Source organism: Lemur catta, chromosome 3 (assembly GCF_020740605.2).
Source record: "Lemur catta isolate mLemCat1 chromosome 3, mLemCat1.pri, whole genome shotgun sequence".
In the NCBI taxonomy this organism is placed as follows: Eukaryota; Metazoa; Chordata; class Mammalia; order Primates; family Lemuridae; genus Lemur; species Lemur catta.
In genome coordinates this window covers 24,025,368-24,045,426 of record NC_059130.1, presented here as the reverse complement: position 1 = coordinate 24,045,426, position 20,059 = coordinate 24,025,368, and the positions used below count along the sequence as shown (strand labels likewise).

The 20,059-nt window shown below is 44.2% G+C and overlaps 3 protein-coding genes and 1 pseudogene across 10 annotated transcripts in view; 2 read left to right on the top strand and 2 right to left on the bottom strand.

The window, feature by feature from the left end:
• Nucleotides 1-12,197, bottom strand: part of POLR3GL (RNA polymerase III subunit GL) — a 48,744-nt gene extending 36,547 nt beyond the window's left edge. Inside the window, exons 1-2 of one of the 4 annotated variants that reach the window (XM_045544880.1) lie at nt 12,047-12,197; nt 2,267-2,925 (exon numbers count right to left, since the gene is read on the bottom strand). The gene's annotated coding sequence lies outside the window, so the exon portion shown is untranslated. Of the gene's footprint in view, nt 1-2,266; nt 3,545-12,046 lie in introns of those variants that run through there. The other 3 variants (XM_045544881.1, XM_045544882.1, XM_045544879.1) reach the window with 3 other exon arrangements.
• Nucleotides 2,735-4,879, top strand: RBM8A (RNA binding motif protein 8A). Of its 2 annotated transcripts, none has more exons than XM_045544883.1 (6): nt 2,735-2,906; nt 3,200-3,259; nt 3,393-3,470; nt 4,000-4,136; nt 4,444-4,580; nt 4,691-4,879. In XM_045544883.1, exons 1-6 carry the CDS (start codon nt 2,840-2,842, stop codon nt 4,734-4,736), a joined length of 525 nt encoding a protein of 174 aa, XP_045400839.1. In that variant the 5' UTR covers nt 2,735-2,839; the 3' UTR covers nt 4,737-4,879. The 2 variants fall into 2 exon arrangements, with proteins under 2 accessions (XP_045400839.1, XP_045400840.1); XM_045544884.1 differs by having other exon boundaries at nt 2,771-2,906; nt 3,396-3,470.
• LOC123634770 lies at nt 4,872-12,510 on the bottom strand (annotated as a pseudogene).
• Nucleotides 6,589-19,625, top strand: PEX11B (peroxisomal biogenesis factor 11 beta). 4 transcript variants are annotated; one of them, XM_045544876.1, is made up of 4 exons: nt 6,589-6,608; nt 13,380-13,495; nt 13,887-14,088; nt 18,412-19,625. In XM_045544876.1, exon 4 carries the CDS (start codon nt 18,434-18,436, stop codon nt 18,815-18,817), a length of 384 nt encoding a protein of 127 aa, XP_045400832.1. In that variant the 5' UTR covers nt 6,589-6,608; nt 13,380-13,495; nt 13,887-14,088; nt 18,412-18,433; the 3' UTR covers nt 18,818-19,625. The 4 variants fall into 4 exon arrangements, with proteins under 4 accessions (XP_045400832.1, XP_045400831.1, XP_045400829.1 ...); XM_045544875.1 differs by lacking the exon at nt 6,589-6,608 and adding an exon at nt 11,973-11,992; XM_045544873.1 differs by lacking the exon at nt 6,589-6,608 and adding an exon at nt 12,197-12,564.
• Nucleotides 19,626-20,059: the final 434 nt, after the last annotated feature.

Below are 20,059 nucleotides of genomic sequence, written 5' to 3'. Positions count from 1 at the left end.
TGCTTAAACCATCACTTAACTATTTTTACCTTTAGCGGCATTTCCTAAAGTTTCATATGTGAACCCCTGAGGTTACCTGGGATGATTTTAGGTAGCAGATGGACAAACTTTAAAAAGTCTATTTAAAGAAAAATAATACGCAAAAAATAGTATGGGGACTATTTGCAAATGTCAAAAATCAGAAATACTCAAATATTTGAAGTAGAGAAATTTTCTGCCTATAGGATAAATTTCAAAATCCTTATCATGGCAATTTAACCCTGAACTGTATTTCCAGCTTTATTTCCTAGTCACATAGTGTCAGACATACAGGTTTCTTGCCATCCTGATATTCACTCATAGTATTTACCAAGGGCCGGGCACGGTGGCTCACGCCTGTAATCCTAGCACTCTGGGAGGCCGAGGCAGGCGGATTGTTTGAGTTTAGGAGTTCGAGACCAGCCTGAGCAAGAGCGAGATCCCGTCTCTACTAAAAATAAAAAGAAATTATATGGACAGCTAAAATACATATAGAAAAATTAGCCGGGCATGGTGGCACACGCCTGTAGTCCCAGCTACTTGGGAGACTGAGGCAAGAGGATCGCTTGAGCCCAGGAGTTTGAGGTTGCTGTGAGCTAGGCTGACGCCACGGCACTCTAGCCTGGGCAACAGAGTGAGACTCTGTCTCAAAAAAATAAATAAATAAATAAGTATTTACCAAATGTCTACTATGAGCCAGGCACTGGGCTAAACTTTGGGGATATAGTTGTAAATAAGCCTCTCTGCCATAAGCATTACCTTCTAATGGGAAAAACAGACAATAAACAAGTTAGAAGGTAAACAAGATAATTAAAGATTCTGATTTAAGTTCTGTGAAGGAAATAAACAAAAGTGAAGGACAGGAGGGTAGAGAAGACCCCTTTGGATAGTACTATTGAGATCTAAAAAGATAACATTGACCCAGACATGTGAAGAGCTGGAGGAACAGCAACAGGAACAGAAAGCTGCAAAATCCGAGATGAGAAAGTGCACCTAAACCATATTTGAGGGAAAGTATGAGGAGAGCTAAATGGGTGAGGGGGAAGAATGGTGGTTGAAGAGTTTGGAGACATAGGCAGAGCAGGCTGTGTGAGTTTGAATTTTACTCGAAGTGCAACAAAAAGTCAAGTTAAGAGCCAGGTATGGTGGGTGGCGCATGCCTTTAGTTCCAGCTACTCAGGAGGCTGAGGCAGGAGGATTGCTTGGGCCCAGGATTTGTTGCCATCATGGGTACCACAGTAGTACCCTGTCTCTAAAAACAAAACGAAACAAAACAAAACAAAACAAAACATAAAATGTCAAGGAAGGGTTTTTAGTAGGTATGTGACCAACTGATTTTTAAAATAATCACAGTGCCAACAGTGCCAACAGTGGAGTAGTCTCAATATAACTGCTTTGCCTGGAGAACTACTTACCCTCAAAGTCTCAGTTCAAATGCAAAGTGCCCCCTCCTCCTGAATAGTCCTAGAAACTTTCTTTGTACTGACATAGCACTTTATGGTAGCAATTATCACTTTCATAGTGTGATTATAAAGTGAGTGTTGATAATACAATTATTTGTCTTTGTATTACCAGTATCAACTAAAAAAAAATATTAACGAGTTTTATACTTCGGAAAAAGGAGAGCATTATTTGTCATAAAGGGCAGCAACCTGCTGCGCAGCCATTCTAACATGTTGTGAACCAGGGCCGAGGCCAGAAGCCAGGCACACATGCCTCAAAGAAGGGACAAAAGGCAACAAGATTTTATACTGAACAGGGTGGTCAAATATACATATTTAACAAGCTATAGAAGGAGTAGGAGTCACGAATATTTATGGAGGGAAATCACACACATGTAATTCTGCTTTACCTCTCCCATCCCTCATCGGTGGGAACTCAGTTTTAGGGTTTCTGGGGCCCCCTTGGCCAAGAGGGGTCCATTCAGTTAGCAGAGGTCTTAAGGCTTTTTTAGTTCACACCAGCAACTCCTCTAATATTAGACACACATATAGGAATTCACAACTGTTTAATAATTTAATAAATGAATCCACATTCCACTATTAATGCACAGGATTCCAGAATTTGGGAGCGTTACTGGTTTTGCCTCAGCTCCTAGGTTTTCAAACGTGAAACATCTGTACCATGTTCAAAAAAGCTAAAGCCCCTATTTTGTTTAAGGCCATGACTTTTTTTAAAAATTATCAACGGTAGTAGGAAGAGTTTGGGAGTTTTATCTTTAAAAAAAAAATGTTGATATCTGTCTCACCAATCGTATTTCAACGGCAATCACGTCTGTTAGTTTCCTTAGCAGAAATTCGGTGCTGCAGTATGTTCCAGAAGCTTTTTGAGCCAGCATTGCTGATCAAACTATTATTTAAAAATCGCTTCTATCATAGATCAGGCTGCTCTTCGAAACAGGGTACAGGCCTGGAAGTTTTAAGAGAAAAAAACTTTCTTCAACTTCCATTTCCTAGTTTGAGGTGAAGAGACAGAAAAGCAACCTTCTAATATAAAGAAACTAGGCAGGGCTTCACAGTTAACAGCACACTATTTCCTATGAGCCGCCGTAGTTAAGAGAAAGCCACTGACTCCGCCCATACCCTAGTTTGACTCTCCCGGATGCATTTAGCTCGCGACCTTCTCAAGATGGCTGCAGAAACACTTCCGGCATCGTTCCGAACTAGGCCCGACTCCATTTGCGTATATTCAGCGCGCCGGGGACGGGGCTTAGAGTTCGCCTCTGATTGGTCAGTTTGACTGGCGACCTTTCTCCTCTGCGACAGTTTCCTGCGGTGCCTAGTTCTTGAGCGGCACAGACGAGAGCTCGATCGGAGGCAAGATGGCGGATGTGCTGGATCTTCACGAGGCTGGGGGCGAGGATTTCGCCATGGATGAGGATGGGGACGGTGAGGACAGCAGAGGCGGCTGCGGGAAGCGGGGAAGGTGCGAGAGAAGGCTGTAATAAAAAAATTTAACCTCCCTTCTCCCCGGCAGGGAGGAGGACAGCCGGGGAGCCGGGGAACCGGGTCTGTGTAGAATTAGAGGCTCCGCCTCCTTTGGGAGGAATGGGGGCGGGACCGGGAAGGGAATGGGACAGGAGGCGATGGGGTCCTCTTTCAGGTAGTGTCTTGGGAAAGAGACAGTTGTTACAAATGACTCTTGTCATTGTTACTCATTCTTTTCTCTTCTGGGGCTGTAGAGAGCATTCACAAGTTGAAAGAAAAAGCGAAAAAACGGAAGGGCCGCGGCTTTGGCTCCGGTGAGTATGGCGAAAATGGGGTAGAGTGGTGTTGGAGGGCGGGAGCTACGAGTTTTGGAGTCCCCCACCCAACTCAGGAGGAACAGTGAGAGAAAGGGAGAATTTTTGGTGATCTCGTGTATGTTCATTATAGAAGAGGGGTCCCGAGCGCGGATGCGTGAGGATTATGACAGCGTGGAGCAGGATGGCGATGAACCCGGGCCACAACGTTGTGAGTAAAATGGAACCTGTGCGGGCTCTGTGTCTGTAGACAGAGACCAATAAAATAAACAGGCTGGGCGCGGTGGCTCACGCCTGTAACCCTAGCACTCTGGGAGGCCGAGGCGGGCGGATCGTTTGAGCTTAGGAGTTCGAGACCAGCCTGAGCAAGAGCGAGACCCCGTCTCTACTAAAAAAATGGAAAGCAATTAGCTGGACAACTAAAAATATATAGAAAAAATTAGCCAGGCATGATGGTGCATGCCTGTAGTCCCAGCTACTCGGGAGGCTGAGGCAGGAGGATTACTTGAGCCCAGGAGTTTGAGGTTGCTGTGAGCTAGGCTGACGCCATGGCACTCTAGCCCCGGGTAACAGAGTGAGACTCTGTCTCAAAAAAAAAAAATAAAATACAATAAAATAAGCAGTAGGGATGGGTTTAGAGATAGCACAGCCAGTCTCTGAAGTCTGTACTCTCTACACCTGTGATCCTGATTGAAGTTTTTCTCTTATGTGCTCATAAAACCTCCCTCCTTCCGCAACAGCTGTTGAAGGCTGGATTCTCTTTGTCACTGGAGTCCATGAGGAAGCCACTGAAGAAGACATCCATGATAAATTCGCAGAATATGGGGAAATAAAAAACATCCATCTCAATCTGGACAGACGAACAGGATACCTGAAGGTAGCCTAAGTGACACTTCATTAATTCCCTACCCTCATAACCCATAGACAGCATCATTAGTTCTCCTGTGTTTGCTGTGATTGGCCAAGAGCAAGGTTGAAGTACAATGACATTGGAAGTTGATTTTGTTAGACACAGCAAAGAGACAGACAGAAACAGACAAGTCATATATGCAAAAGAGAAATGTGCTGTACATTCATTGTTTATAGGTTTTTCTATTTAAGTATGAGTTGGGATTTGCAGAAGATACTCAATGATGCTTGGTGAAATAGTAGGGTTTTGATATTTCTCTTTTCATTTGCCCTAGGGGTATACTCTAGTTGAGTATGAAACATACAAGGAGGCCCAGGCTGCTATGGAGGGACTCAATGGCCAGGATTTGATGGGACAGCCAATCAGTGTTGACTGGTGTTTTGTCCGGGGTCCACCCAAGGGCAAGAGGAGGTAAAGTGGAGAGGGCAAACACTGTCTTGGTGAAGGGTGTATGCGCAAAACAGAATAAGGACATTGTATTATGTCCCTCTGATGGACTCCTGTCCTTTTTTTCCCCCTAGGGGTGGCCGAAGACGCAGCAGGAGTCCAGACCGGAGACGTCGCTGACAGGTCCTCTTGTCCAGATTTGACCATGCAACCTTGGAGAAACAGGGCTGGAGTGGATCTTGCTATGTTTATATTTAATTTCTTATCCTACCTGCTTAGTGTTTCTTTTGAGTTATGAATAAATGTTCCATTTTTGTTTTCTACATTTAAAATTACTTTCCTGTTCTGACATTGAAAGCTCTGAAGCACTATTTACAGTAAGGCAATATGGATCATTGTGAAGATTCTTCTAGGGACTGAATTCTGTGTGAGTTTCTGTATTAGATATAGTCTCAAGTGTCAGGTAGGGTTAATGTAGAGACACTGCTCAGTATTTCTTGGAAGCTAAGAAAGCAGGGAGAGAAGTGAGACATTCTTATGGTATTAGAAAATAATTATTCTGTTCCTACGTACTCTGTTGAGAGCAAATGGATGTTATAGGAATGTCTTCTTTTGTTTTTCTTGTCCTTCTTAATGTCATATTTGTTTGTACTTCCAGCTGTCTAAGGGCTTGAATCACCTGTTGGGGCATTTTCCCACACTCTCCTTCCCTGGAGAAGTCTATAGTAAGTCCCTTGGTGCCCTCTTCAGCAGCCAAGGGTGAAGGCCCCGTAGAGAAGAGGATCCAAAGGAGCATTGAGGAGGCCAAAGAGGAAAAGGATGTGGCTGAGGCTGGGAGGGACTTCAGTTAGCATGGCTGGGGAGAACCAGGACCACAGACCCAGTAGGTAATAAGGCGTCCAACAGAGGACAAAGGTCAGCAAGACAAGCAGGGCCCAGAGATGAACATGGGGGCAATTGTGTAAAAGGAGCAGTGGAGGGCAAATTCACTGGCCGGGGCTAGGAATTTAGAAAATATACTCAAATTCAGAATGACTTAGCTTATGAACTGAGTACAGGGTGAATTGATAGAGGGGAAGAGATCATGAGAGGGAGCTATCCTACAAACAGGAGAATGCTGCAAACCCTTTCCCCCTTCCCAGGGTGGGACTATATGATCCCCTACCACCAGCGATTATGACAGATATGTTAGAGAAAAGGTTTTGATTAAGGTGCTGTTAGGTAAAGGAACTAAGTCTACTTTAAGACTTGATTGTGTTCAAGAATAAAGAATATTGGCTGTTGGCTTACACCTGTGATCCTAGCACTCTGGGAAGCCAAGGTGGGAGGATTGCTTGAGGCCAGGAGTTCAAGAGTATCCTGAGCAAGAGTCTCTACAAAAAACAGAAAAATTAGCCGGGTATCATGGTGTGCACCTGTAGTCCAGCTGCTCAGGAGGCTGAGGCAGGAGAATCACTTGAGCCTGGGAGTTTGAGGTTGCAGTGAGCTGTGATGATGCCACTGCACTCTAGCCCGGGTGACAGAGTGAGACTGTGTCTCAAAAGAAAAAATAAAAAGAATACTAATCACTTTTGTCCCTAATTTTTGCCCAGCTAACTCAAGTTAGCTAGAAGCTGTTTAGAATAGAAGGCATTCAATAAAATCACCTCTAGCAACAGGTGCAAGAGATATGGTTAGGATCTTACTGTAGTTTAGTGACTGCTGGCTATCAGGTAGGTAGATAAATAAATTGTGCTACAGGCAATAGTTCTCCGGGTAAGGATTAACACATGGGAATTGGAGTCTCACCATGGCTCCCCTTCCTTATTTGGGGACTGGATGCACTGAGGACAGTGTGGCTATAGCAGATGGCTATGGCTGATAGTGATAGCAGAAGGTGAAGAGATTATATGTGATTTCTTGCTATTCAGCCTTTTTTTTTTTTTTTTGAGACAGAGTCTTGCTTTGTTCCCCGGGCTAGCGTGTCGTGGCATCAGCCTAGCTCACAGCAACCTCAACTCCTGGGCTCAAGTGATCCTCTTGCCTCAGCTTCCTGAGTAGCTGGGACTACAGGTGAGAGCCTCCACACCTGGCTAATTTTTTGTTTCTATTTTTAGTTGACTGGCTAATTTTTTTTCTATTTTTAGTAGAGATCGGGGTCTCGCTCTTGCTCAGGCTGGTCTAGAACTTCTGAACTCAAGCGATCCTCCTGGCCTCAAGTGATCCTCCTGCCTTGGCCTCCCAGAGTGCTAGGATTACAGGCGTGAGCCACCATGCCCGGCCTGCTATTGATCCTTGAAGCTGCCTTTGGTGACACACTGAGTGAAGGGACTTGGCCAGCTTGGTGGACAGTGTGGAATGGGAACAGCTGGAGTGGAGTTGAGGACTATTAGGACTGATTCCCCCAACCTTCCCACCTATGTCATACTATCTCCTCCCAATTCATCCTTAATTCCAGGTGAAGCAGTGCAGTGCTAACTAATAATTCATCCATGGTGCCCTTTTAGGGAAGTTAGAAATGTATCTTGAAAATGTCTATCTTCTCCTTAGGCTTGACTATGATGCTGAGCAAAAGTTTGTTAAATCCTGGAACTTAAAAGGATCCTGCCTTCTCAAGTACTGTTCTAACATTACACTTTATGGAAGTATGATATTTTGGCCAGGTGTGGTGGCTCATGCCTATAATCCTAGCACTCTGGGAGGCCGAGGTGGGAGGATTGCTTGAGCTCAGGAGTTGGGAGACCAGCCTGAGCAAGAATGAGACCCCATCTCTACTAAAAATAAAAAAATCAGCCAGGCGTCATGGGGCACGCCTATCTTCCCAGCTAATTGGGACTCCAAGGAGGACTGCTTGAGCCCAGGAGTTGGAGGTTGCAGTGAGCTACAGTGATGCCACTGTACTCTACCCAGAGCGACAGAGTGAGACTGTCTCAAAAAAAAAAAAAAAATGATATTTATGATATTTCTACCACCTCACCCACATTTTTAGCTGAAATGATTTTCCTGATATATATGTGATAAATTTTATGGAAAAAGAAATCTTGTATAAAACAGGTGCTGATGGGCCCAGTGTAGTTACTGGTGCCTATAATCCTAGCACTCTGGGAGGCTGAGGTGGAAGGATCACTTGAGCTTAGGAGTTTGAGACCATCCTGAGCAACAGCATGAGACCCCATCTCTGCGCTAAAAATAGAAATTAGCCAGGCTTTGTGGCAGTCACCTGTAGTCCCAGGTACTTGGGAGGCTAAGACAGGCAAATCACTTGAGCCCAGGAGTTTGAGGTTGCAGTGAGCTATGGTGACACCACTGTACTCTACCCAGGGTGACAGAGAGACTCTGTCTCAAATAAATAAATAAAATGGGTGCTGCTAAATCCCAGGCCATTTTGTAGCCACTCTGAAGTGACCTTTTGTAGTAACAGTTTTATGTATAATAACCAAAACTGTCATGGTGAAACAATGATAAATAATAAAATTTGACACTTAACAGATGCTGTTGCCTTCCCCATCCCCTTTTTGGTAAGTTACTGGGTTTTCAGATTGAATCAGTAAAGACTATTTTTCAGTTTAGAGCTGGCAGGGTTAGAGTGCCTTGGTTCCAGTAATGTAGATTGACTCACTATTCATCTGATAAAAGGTAAGCTCAATAGATAACCAGATTCCTAGATAATAAGGCATTTGGGAAAGTGATTTTAGCAGGGGTGAGGTACTTTTAGGAAAGGTGAATAATATCAGCCAAAGACCAAATTTTATGAACTGCTTGGAGTTATGATTAGGCTACTCTGAGGTAGTTGGGGAGTGGTCTTTTCTCCTTCCCATCTTGTTGCATCCATATGTTTCTGAGTATTTCCTTCCCTACCTGTGGACTTACGGTTTGGTCCATAGCCTTGCTTCTCCTATTTTATATGCCAGTTACCACCTACTGTAGAAACATTCCTTTCAACTACTGATAACTTGGAAACTTGAGCCTACAAAAATAAGTAATTTCTAACTACTTATAATATTCCTTCACCACACTAACATCACACTATTAAAAAAATTTTACTGACGCTAATATTTAAATACAGTTAGAGCATATGGGCAATGCGAAATTTATCCAAAAGGAGACTAATTTGGAACCCAGTTTGCCGTTGAAACAGATTGTAATTGTCAGATTGTTGAGCTGTAAGAAAGGATAAAATTCATCTATTCCATCATCTTGTGGCCCATGCTTAGCCAAAGTCACATAGCTAGTTAGTGGTAGAGCCTAGACTCAAAAAAAAGTAAAACAGGCAAACAATGCAACAAAAATAGTCTTCTACTTCCCAGTCTATATCTAAAATTCGCTTCATATAACCAAACCCAACTGTAATTCCTATTGCACTGTGGCAACAGGTTCCTTTTTAACACTTGGAGTGGCAGAGGTCCTGTTTGCAACATGTTGGAAGCAGTATATATTTTTTTGTCCCTAGAGCTACAGTCAAACTTTTTTTTTTTTTAAAGACACTGTGGCCCAGGCTGGAGTGCAGTGCCATGATCATAGCTCACTGCAGCCTTGAATTCCTGGGTTTATGTAATCCTCCCTTGGCCTCCAGAGTCACTGGGATTACAGGTGTGAACCACTATGCCCAGTTTATAGTCAAACAAACTTTTAGTAAATTTCTAATAATTCAGGATTTAAGGATCAAATCTTAAATCTGACTCTAATGCATTATCATTCCAGAGACTGAAATCGTAGGCCCTTCTTGGGTTCTTTCCATAGACATAATCATTTTATAGTCTCAGAGATGCTGCTTTATTTGGTTCCCCTTTCCCCATGGTAGTGGTGGTGGTTTTTGTTTTTGTTTTGAAGTAATTACTTTGTATTTAGCTTTTTTCTATATTTCTAGCTCCTTTTCAATATTGAGGTTTGATTAACCTGGTACTCAAGTTCAGATACTCCTTTGTAGTTTAATACCCATTCCACAATAAAGCCAAAGGATAAAAATACAAATCTGATTATGTTACTCTCTCCTCCTTTTACTTCAGTATCTCTTCACTGCCCTCGAGATAAAATACAGATTCATATTTGTGATCTGGCCCTTCTCCCCCCCCCCCCAGCTCATTACCATTTTCTAGTCCTTAACTTTAGCAGCAACCACTTTTAGATCCTCTACTCTCCATACTCCCCAGCATTTCTCCTACTTTAATTTGTCTAACTATCTTTCAAGAATCAAATTTTTATTTTTATTTATTTATTTAGAGACAGAGTCTTGCTCTGTCTTCCAGGCTGGAGTGCACTGGTGTGATCATAGCTCACTGTAACCTCAAACTCCTGGGGTCAAGCGATCTCTGGCTTCAGGTTCCTGAGAAGCTGGGACTGTAGAGAAAGGGTCTCGCTATGTTGCTCAAGCTGGTCTTGAATTCCTGGCTTCAGGTGATCCTCCCGCATCAGCTTTCCAAAGTGCTGGGATTATAGTCATAAGCCACAGCACCCAGCCAAGAATCAATTTTTTTTGTTTTTTTGAGACAGGGTATCGCTTTGTCACCCAGGCTAGAGTGCAGTGGCATCATCAAATTCCCGAGTTCAAATGGTCCTCCTGCCTCCGCCTTCCCAGTAGCTGGTACTAAAGGTGTGCACTACCATGCCCAGCTAATTTTTTTTTTTTAAGTTTTCCTCAGCGTGAATTTCCAAGTCAACCCAGCTAGTATTTTTTTCTATTTTTTTGTAGAGGGTGGGTCTTGAACTCCTGAGCTCAAGTAATCCTCCCACCTCGGCCTCCCAAAATGCTAGGATTACAAGCATGAGCCACCGTGCCCAGCCAAGAATCAAATTTTTTTTTTTTTTTTTTTTTTTTTGAGACAGAGTCTCACTTTGTTGTCCGGGCTAGAGTGAGTACCGTGGCGTCAGCCTAACTCACAGCAACCTCAAACTCCTGGGCTTAAGCGATCCTACTGCCTCAGCCTCCCGAGTAGTTGGGACTACAGGCATGCGCCACCATGCCCGGCTAATTTTTTCTATATATATTTTTAGTTGTCCAGATAATTTATTTCTATTTTGAGTAGAGGCGGGGTCTCACTCAGGCTGGTCTCGAACTCCTGACCTCAAACGATCCACCCACCTCGGCCTCCCAGAGGGCTAGGATTACAGGCGTGAGCCACCGTGCCCAGCCCCAAGAATCAAATTTTAACGTCTCTGAAATGTTTTCTCTGACTGCAAAAGTGGGTCACCCATCCCCCCATTGTCTGTAACTCCTTACCTTTAGCATTACACTTTTGACTGCACTCTATATTGTAATTTGCATAACTTGTTTATTTCCTGCACTAGTCTATACATTTTTTAAAGGCAGGACTTTTTTGCTCTATCCTTAGCATTTTAGTGTCCCTGGAGATGATGCACATTATTCTTTGAATTGATAAATCAATGTACCACAAAGGCCCTGACTTCACTGTCTTCTTAATAGACCCCCATATATATTTCCTTCCTGCCCTATAGTTTTTCAGCACCAATCACTTAGAGGAGGTGGGATTGGGAGGATGCAAAGAGATGGAAGCCAAGTGTAGTAAAGTGACTCCTAAGGAAGAGGCACAGATACAGGGTACTGCTTTTAAAAGGTAGGCTCCTAACATGTAAATTAAATTAACATGCAAATGGTATTAACTTGCACAAGAGATAGCAGAGGTTCCCTCCCAGAGGATTAATGGCTAACAGCGGCCAAAAACATCCTTTGACTCCCAAAGTTCATGCTGTATACTCAAATCCCTGTCCAGCCCAGCCCTGAGTCTGGACAAGTCACTCACCTGGGACAAAGCAAGCAGGAAACTATGTCCCCAGGCTGCCCCCAGAAGTTTCTTTCCACCTTAGCAGGGTCCAAGCCCATTGAATACTGTTGCCTGGTGGTCAAGCCCAATGACCACAGGCAGGAAAGCTCCGGCATACATGGCCACTAGTTGCAGGAACATGAGGTCCGACATGTGATGTCCCCGGCCTGCCATTGAACAGTGATATTCCCAGTAGCATCTAGGGGCATAAGTACAAAAGTGACCGGTAAGACGGCAGCTGCTAAATGGGTGGAGGGTCACTGGACTGGAATAGGGCGGAGCTGACTGGGTTGCGGCCAGCCGTGCCACTGACCATAGCATGGCCAGGTTCACTCTAGCTGAAGAAACAAAACAGCACAACGGTCACTCCCATTTGGACCTTGGCTGCAGCTGAGAAGGTGGGTAGCTCTGAGCCCCCCCACCTCCACTCCTGATCCCGCCCAGACCTGCTCCCTGGCTGCTGACGCATGGTCGTGGCCTGGAAGTGAAGGGTGGAGAGGATGAATTGTTGAGAATGAAGCGGTTAGCTTCGGCCACCGACTCTTCGCCCTCCCTTTCGGGATCTGGAGCTGGTTATTGAGAATTTCGTCCACTAAAGCCTGTCTCCAGAGACTCTCCAACTGTTCTGGAGGAGGTCACCTGTCTAATTGTCACCGTCCTGCAGGGAACGGAGATCTGGTACTAATCATGTTCCTTTTTCCTTGGACAGACTAGTCTGGGCTTCGGACTTACAGTGCCGTAGGCCTCTTTAGCTCCTATAGCGCTGGATTCAGCCGGAACTTAGGTGCGTGTGTGTTGGGGTTTGTTCTGGTGGACGCAACCGGGGGAGCTCTGCCCCAGCCGCCAGGGCGTGAGCTTACTGCGGCGCTTCTCGCCCCGCCCCCGGCCCCTGCAGGCTCCGCCCTTGCTCCTGAATATTTAAAGAAGAATGTGCAGCTGGCGGTGTACTTAGGGAAATAGAGATCGTCCGATAAGGGGATGCTCTAACGGAGAAAACATGCACAGTAACTCACAGGCGTAGGTCCGGAGACAAAAGCTTCGAATCCTGAAATTCCACTTCAAGGGACGGTTTTGCTCGCTTTCTCTGCGGATGTTGTTTGTCCCTCGCGAGGCGCCGTTGGGTCGCCCAGGAGGCGTGACAAGGGGCGGGAAGTGGGTCCGGAGCGGAGCCGCACAGCCTGGGCGGCCGCTGTCATGGACGCCTGGGTCCGCTTCAGTGCTCAGAGTCAGGCCCGGGAGCGGCTGTGTAGGTGCGGCCTGAATAGGAATAAGGGGAGGACGGGCCGAGGAAGGTTCTCGTGAGACGAGGTCAATTCAGGTTACGGGGGTCAAAAAAGGTCAAGTCCTGCTACGGGGGCCGGGATGGACCGTGGGGGCGCAGATTTGAGCCGGTCGTGAGGAAATGATTCTTTTCTGCTCACGCGAGAGATGGGGAAACTGAGGCACGAGTGGGCCAGCGGGGAGGCCACTCAGGGTGGCCGTGTTCACATAAGCCCAACAGTTTCTTCACTGGGCGGTGGTTAAACGAGGAGCGTTCGCCTCGCGGTGGATAGCGAGCGACGCGGACTCTGTCCCCAGAGCTGAGGAGGCGCTCCCACTTCCGTGCCCCTTCACCATGCTGTCACCCAGGAACCCCTCTGCCTCCACTCTTGCCTTTGGTCTCGATTCAGCTCGAGGGCCTTGAAATCTCTTAGCTCACCTATTCTGAGGAATAATCTGCCCTACGACTCTCCCCCCACCTCATACTCGTATATCAGTCACATGCTCACACTGATGTGCTTGCGATGGACCCCTGCTGTCTTCACTGGCCCCTTCAGGCCTCGTTGTCAAATCTCTTATTTTCTCAACTTTCAATAGTGCTTCCCACCCCCTTCTAGGCTCCTTTTTATCTTTGTGCCTTTCCCTTCCCTTGGGCTGGAGGAGAAACGGTGAGCTATGGGCATGAAGAGGAGGAAAGGGAATGGTGTCAAACTGGGAAGAGGGGAAGTCTATCTATCCTTGCCTCTTGGAGGATGTTTTTGAGAGAGGGGTTACCTTACCTTACCTTACCTGTCCTTTTCTCCAGGGCTGCTCAGTATGCTTGCTCTCTTCTTGGCCATGCCCTGCAAAGACATGGGGCCAGCCCCGAGTTACAAAAACAGATTCGACAACTGGAAGGTCATCTGAGCCTTGGAAGAAAGCGTAAGTAACTGTGCCTTTCTTTATCACCCCAACCCTTCCTCCATCCCCAGCTATTCTCCCTTAGTCCCTCCTTCCTGTTTTTTACCCTCTTTGCCCAGTCTTCTCCTCATTTGGCTTTACATGCCTCCACTTGATATAAGAGAGTAGGGGTAAGGAAGTAATGGAAGATTGGAGAGAATGGGGAATGGGGCAAGTTTGAGAAAACTAAACTGGGACAAAAATTAATTAAAACTTGAAGTAAAAAATAATGAACTGTTTTTGCTCTTTTTAAAAAATTGGTACCATTACTTGCTTGACTTTCATTGTCTTCCTTTCTCTCTTTTTCTGTTTCTTGCTCTCTATCTGCCTCTTTACTTCCAAATCCTTGCTTTCTTTTGCTAATCTCCACAAGTTCTACGCCTGGGTAACTCAGCAGATGCCCTTGAGTCAGCCAAAAGAGCTGTGCACCTCTCAGATGTTGTCTTGAGATTCTGCATCACTGTTAGTCACCTCAATCGAGCCTTGTACTTCGCCTGTGACAATGTCCTGTGGGCTGGAAAGTCTGGACTGGCTCCCCGTGTGGATCAGGAGAAGTGGGCCCAGCGTTCGTTCAGGTTTGATATCCTTTTATCCTATAAGACCTTTTATAGCCTCTATACTGCATAGCTAGTCTTTTGTGAGAGAAAGGTCTCTCAGGATCATCCCAGAATATACATTGATATGTCTTAACCAATCACTTTGCTTCCAATCTTCATTTAGTTCTTAAACTATCAGAGAATAATGAATGAGGGCAGATGGAAGACAGATGTTCCTCCATGATGAATGACTAAGATTGGGCAAGATAAGATATTATATTGCTTTAATTGTGAGGGTTGAGGGGCTATAATCCCCTTACTACCTGCTCATTCATTCATTCATTCCAAAAACATTTATTAGGTGCTTACTGTGGGCCAGGGGATAAAGCGAAGAGCCAAACAGATATGGTGCCTGCTCCCATGAAGCTTCCAGTGTAGTTGGGAAGTCAGATATTAAAACAAATAACCACTCAGTTATATTTGTAGGAAGGTACATTGTATTATGAAAGAATATAACAAGGGGAGCTAGTTTAGATTGAAAGAGCAGGGAAGAATTCTTTGAAAAGTAATATTTTAGTTCACACCTGAAGTCTGAGAATTAGACAAAGCAGCAGTAGCAGAAAAGACCTTTCCAGAGAAAACAGCACATTTTAAGTCTTTGAAACAAGAAAGACTTCAGAGAAATAGGAAGAAAGCCAGTGTGATGGACGATATTGAGTGAAGGACGTAAGTTTAAATTGTAGTAATAGATGGGGGCCAGATCATTCATACAGTGCCTTGTAGACAATGGTAAGAATTTTTTATTTGTTTTGTTTAATTTTTTTTTTTTTTTTTTTTGAGACAGAGTCTCACTCTGTTGCCTGGGTAGAGTGCCATGGCGTCAGCCTAGCTCACAGCAATCTCAAACTCCTGGGCTCAAGCAATCTTTCTGCCTCAGCCTCCCGAGTAGCTGGGACTACAGGCATGTGCCACCATGCCTGGCTAATTTTTTATATATACTTTTAGTTTTCTGGCTAATTTCTTTCTAGTTTTAGTAGAGACAGGATCTCGCTCTTGCTCAGGCTGGTCTCGAACTCCTGAGCTCAAACAATCCACCTGCCTCGGCCTCCCAGAGTGCTAGGATTACAAGTGTGAGCCACTGTGCCCAGCCCTGTTTTGTTTAAATTTTATCGTAAGTACAATAGGACATTATTGGAGGGTTCTGAGCAGAGACATGAATTGATTCAAACTGTGCTTGAAGAACATATCTCCTGTTGTGATGTGGAAAATGAATTGCAATGGGACAAAAGAGGAGGAGTTGCCCTAATATGGGTAAGAAATAATGTTGGCTTAGACTAAGGAGGTGGCTGACAATGGAGGTAGAGAGAAATATGACTTGGGAGTCAAATTCTCGATGTACATATTACCTGTATTTGTTTCTCTATGGTTGTTTTTGTCCTTTTTCATTATATTAGCATCTTTCTATCTCCATTGCTATCTTTCTTTTCTCTTCATCTTTCTCAGTGATATGCAACTATGACATGGCTTATGATGTCTGAGGGGTGGGAGCAGAGCCATGGCTGCAGTGGTATGGAAAAGCAACTCCCTAGAAGAGTTTATACGCTATACTTACTCATTTCATTCAACAAATGTTTACTGAGCTCTTACTATTTGCTCTTACTATTTGACAAGCACTGGTCTAGACACAGGAATACAGTGATTAAAGATACACAAGGTCCCTGTTCCTATGGAACTTATATTGTAATAGGAAGGAGATAAACAAGAAGAAATAAACAATAGGAAGGTAATAGGAAGAAATAAACAATAAATAAGCAAAATATCAGATAGTAGTAAGTGCCACACAGGAAATTAAAATACGGTCAAGTGGGGCCGGGCACAGTGGCTCATCCTAGCACTTTGGGAGGCCGAGGCAGGAGGATAGCTTGTGACCATGAATTCAAGACCACTCTAGGCAACACAGCAAGACTCTATCTCTACAAAAAATTTTAAAAATTTAGCCATCATGGTGCACTCTTGTAGTCCCAGCTACTTGGGAGACTGAGCCAGGAGGATTGCTTGAGCCTGGGAGTTTGGGGTTGCAGTGAGCTATCATCATGGCACTGCACTGGGTGACAACTCTGTCTCTAAATAAAAAAGAAAAATAGAGTCATGTGGAAGAGAGTAACTGGCTCACTGCTTTAGATTGGGAAGGCTTCTCTGAAGAGGTAACAGTCAAGTTCAGACCTGAAGAGCAAGAAAGAGCCAGCCTTGTAAAGACTTTGGAGGGGCCAGGCATGGTGGCTCACGCCTGTAATGCTAGTACTCTGGGAGGCCGAGACAGGAAGATTACTTGAGGTTAGGAGTTTGAGACCAGCCTCAGCAAGAGCAAGATCCTGTCTCTACTAAAAATAGAAAGAAATTAGCTGAACAACTAGAAATAGAAAAAATTAGCTGGGTGTGGTGGCACACGTGTGTGGTCCCAGCTACTCGGGAGGCTGAGGTAGGAGGATTGCTTGAGCCCAGGAGTTTGAGGTTGCTGTGAGCTAGGCTGATCCCATGGCACTCTAGCCTGGGTGACAGACCGAGACTCTGTCTCAAAAAAAAAAAAAAAGATTTTTGGAGGGAGAATATTCCAGGTAGTGGGACTAGGGGACTAGTGCAGAGATCTTAAGGCAAAAATGAACTTGATGGGATCAAAATATATTAATAGAAAGAAACCAACATGTTTGGAGCATAGTGATTGAAGGAAAGAACAGTACAAGATAAAATTGGACAAGGGACACATTTTGAGTATGTAAGCCTATCTGAGGTATCTAGATTTTATTCTAAGTGTGATAGGAAGAAAACCATGGAGAACTTTGAAAAGGGGAATAATAATGTGATTGATTTACGTTTATGCGAGCTACCATATGAAAGTAGATTATTGGGGATGTAGGCAAGAATGGCCATGAAGAGACTAGTTTAAAGACTAAAGCAGTAGTCCAGAGAAGAGATGATAGTGGCTTAGACTGTAGTAGTGGGTGTGATAGAGAAATGTGGTTAGATTCAGGATGTATTTTGGAAGGATACATTTATTTTTTATTTATTTATTTATTTTATTTTTTTTGAGACAGAGTCTCGCTCTGTTGCCTGGGCTAGACTGCCATGGCATCAGCCTAGCTCACAGCAACCTCAAACTCCTGGGCTCAAGTGATCCTTCTGCCTCAGCCTCCCAAGTAGCTGGGACTACAGGCATGCGCCACCATGCCCAGCTAATTTTTTCTATATATTTTTAGTTGTCCGGTTAATTTCTTTGTATTTTTAGTAGAGACAGGGTCTCACTCTTGCTCAGGCTAGTCTCGAACTCCTGACCTCTAGTGATCCTTCCGCCTCGGCCTCCCAGAGTGCTAGGATTACAGGCATGAGCCACGGCACCCAGCCTGGAAGGATCTATTTATTGAGTACAGACCACCATTGTCAGAGTGAATTAAAAATAAAAAGCATAGATTTTGTATGTAAGGAATTTATAATCTAACACATTTGGCAATTACTTAAACCTCTCTATGATGTGTCTGAATCTCTGAAACAACTGAAGTTTGTTCTTTCCAAACAAGTTTGCATTATTTTAGGTCATATTGAATGTGTGTGTGTGCGTGTCTGTGTGTATGTGTGTGTTGCCTAGTGGAAAAGTGAAACTTGAGATTGATCTTAGAAGATTTCATGATGTTTGTGAATTTTAAGCCAGGATCTTAAGGTACCCATAAACACATATTAGTTACACAAGGGTGGAAGGACTTTTTTTTTTCATTTTTATTGGGGTATAGTTGACAAATAGAAATTATATATATTCTAGGTGTACACTTGATGTTTTATACATATACATTGTGAAACGATTACCACAATTGAGCTAGTTAACATATCCATCACCTCATAGAGTTACCTTTTTTAAATGGTGAGAACACCTAAGATCTAGCCTCTTAGCAAATTTCAGGTATACAATACAGTATTGTTAACTATAGTCACCATGCTGTACATTAGATCTCCAGAACTTATTTGTCTTGCATAACTGAAACTTTTGTACTCTCTGACCAATATCTTACCATTTCCCCCATCATCCAACCCCTGGAAAACACGATTCTATTCTGTGCTTCTATGAATTACACTATTTTAGATTCCATATATATGTGAGATTATGTATGTAGTGTTTGTCTTTCTGTGTCTGGCTTATTTTACTTAGCATAATGTACTCAAAGGAGGACATTTCTAATACGGTATAGGAGTAATAGCACTTACTTCTGGTGTTCTAATGTGTAATCTCTTTGCACTGTGGGTAAAGAAAATGTTAGAATGTCATGTTGGATATGTTAGTAGGTGTATTTATACTATTGACCTTTCTGTTCTCAGATACTATCTGTTCTCCCTCATCATGAATTTGAGCCGTGATGCTTATGAGATTCGCCTACTGATGGAACAAGAGTCTTCAGCTTGTAGCCGACGACTAAAGGGTTCTGGAGGAGGAATCCCAGGAGGAATTGAAACTGGGGGACTTGGGGGACCAGGGACACCAGGAGGAGGTCTGCCCCAACTGGCTCTGAAGCTTCGGCTCCAAGTCCTGCTCCTGGCTCGAGTCCTTCGAGGTCATCCTCCACTTCTGCTAGATGTGGTCAGAAATGCCTGTGATCTCTTCATTCCACTTGACAAACTGGGCCTCTGGCGCTGTGGCCCTGGGATTGTGGGGCTTTGTGGCCTCGTGTCCTCCATCCTGTCTATTCTCACCCTAATCTGCCCCTGGCTACGACTGAAGCCGTGACATTCTGGTACAGGAAAAGGAAGGGACCTGAATTGGGGAGATGGAATCTTGGATCGTCCCCCATGTGCCAGCTTCATTCTAATTCTACTCCTTGGTTAAAGCTAAAATTCAGAGATTTAGGGATGGAGGAAGGAGCTTTGGGAAAGATGAGGTGAGGATAGGTGACTCGTGAAGTCAATAAGATGATTCTAATATCCAGATATGCCAGAGCTTTTGTTCTTTTACTTTTTCATTGTCTGTGACTCTCTTGTCTTTTTACTTTGTGTCTCTTAAGTCTATGTAAGAGTCTGTGTCTATGCAGCTCTTCTTTTTACCTTCTAAGTCCCCTATCCAGGAATTTAATCAGCAGAATTACTTTTTGGTGGGGGAGGTATAAGGTTTTTGTCTGTAACATTCTAACTGCCTTCTTTTTTCTCACAGAGGTGGCTTATGGTAGATTTCTTCTTGTTCAAACTCCAAATCATAATTTTTAGACTTTATGTCCCAGTGGACTCTTCCCTCATATCTCTGCACCACAGGTTGTTTGATGCTTCCTCTTCCTCCCTCTTGTCCACCTCACCAAGCTCCCTCATGATTTAGCCCTTACCCTTCCCTATACTCATACCTTCAGATTTCTGCTTATACATTGACTTCAGAGCTTTGTTCTCTAGCCTGTTCTTACCCCTTCTTTGCCTACTCAGAATGATGCTGCGTCTAGCATCTTGCTGTAAATACTGTACAATGATTCTATGTAAATAGCTGTGGCTCATGCCAACAATGGAGAGCAAGCCTTCCAGGTCAGCAAATTAAAGATCAGTTTGCTCATTGACATTTGGTCTGGTCCCTCAGTTTTTGATCATTTGAAGCCCCTATTCCTGTCACTGTGCTTTGGGTTTTCCATGGGATTGGCCACTAGCATCATTACCCACATGTTTTTATTGAGTTCCTACAGAGTGCAGAGAAAAATACTAGGTAGTGGACATATAAAAAGCTAAGAAGCACCATGGTGCCAACTTTAGGAAGTTTATCACCTCATTGAAGAGCTGGAGTGTCGAGAGAGTGGTCTAATGCTAAAGTAATTATCCCGGTACTAAAAAACACACAGCATGCTAGTTCACAGATATATTCCCTCTAAAAACTATAATGCCTGAAGGCAGCATAGGCTGAGAGCGATGAACAGAACTAAGTGGAGTGGGGCCGATAAGGCGTGGTTTGGGGCTGTGTCTTCACATGTTGGAAACCCCCTTGGTGGGTGGGCAAATG

What these genes read in the sequence shown, in the direction of transcription:
- RBM8A (XM_045544883.1), top strand. Translation starts at nt 2,840, where the DNA reads ATGGCGGATGTGCTGGATCTTCACGAGGCTGGGGGCGAGGATTTCGCC. An exon ending in TGAACCCGGGCCACAACGTT is followed by an intron (nt 3,471 to 3,999) that starts GTGAGTAAAATG and finishes CTTCCGCAACAG; the next exon opens with CTGTTGAAGGCTGGATTCTC. An exon ending in CCACCCAAGGGCAAGAGGAG is followed by an intron (nt 4,581 to 4,690) that starts GTAAAGTGGAGA and finishes TTTTCCCCCTAG; the next exon opens with GGGTGGCCGAAGACGCAGCA.
- PEX11B (XM_045544873.1), top strand. Translation starts at nt 12,509, where the DNA reads ATGGACGCCTGGGTCCGCTTCAGTGCTCAGAGTCAGGCCCGGGAGCGG. An exon ending in GCCCGGGAGCGGCTGTGTAG is followed by an intron (nt 12,565 to 13,379) that starts GTGCGGCCTGAA and finishes CCTTTTCTCCAG; the next exon opens with GGCTGCTCAGTATGCTTGCT. An exon ending in TCTGAGCCTTGGAAGAAAGC is followed by an intron (nt 13,496 to 13,886) that starts GTAAGTAACTGT and finishes AATCTCCACAAG; the next exon opens with TTCTACGCCTGGGTAACTCA.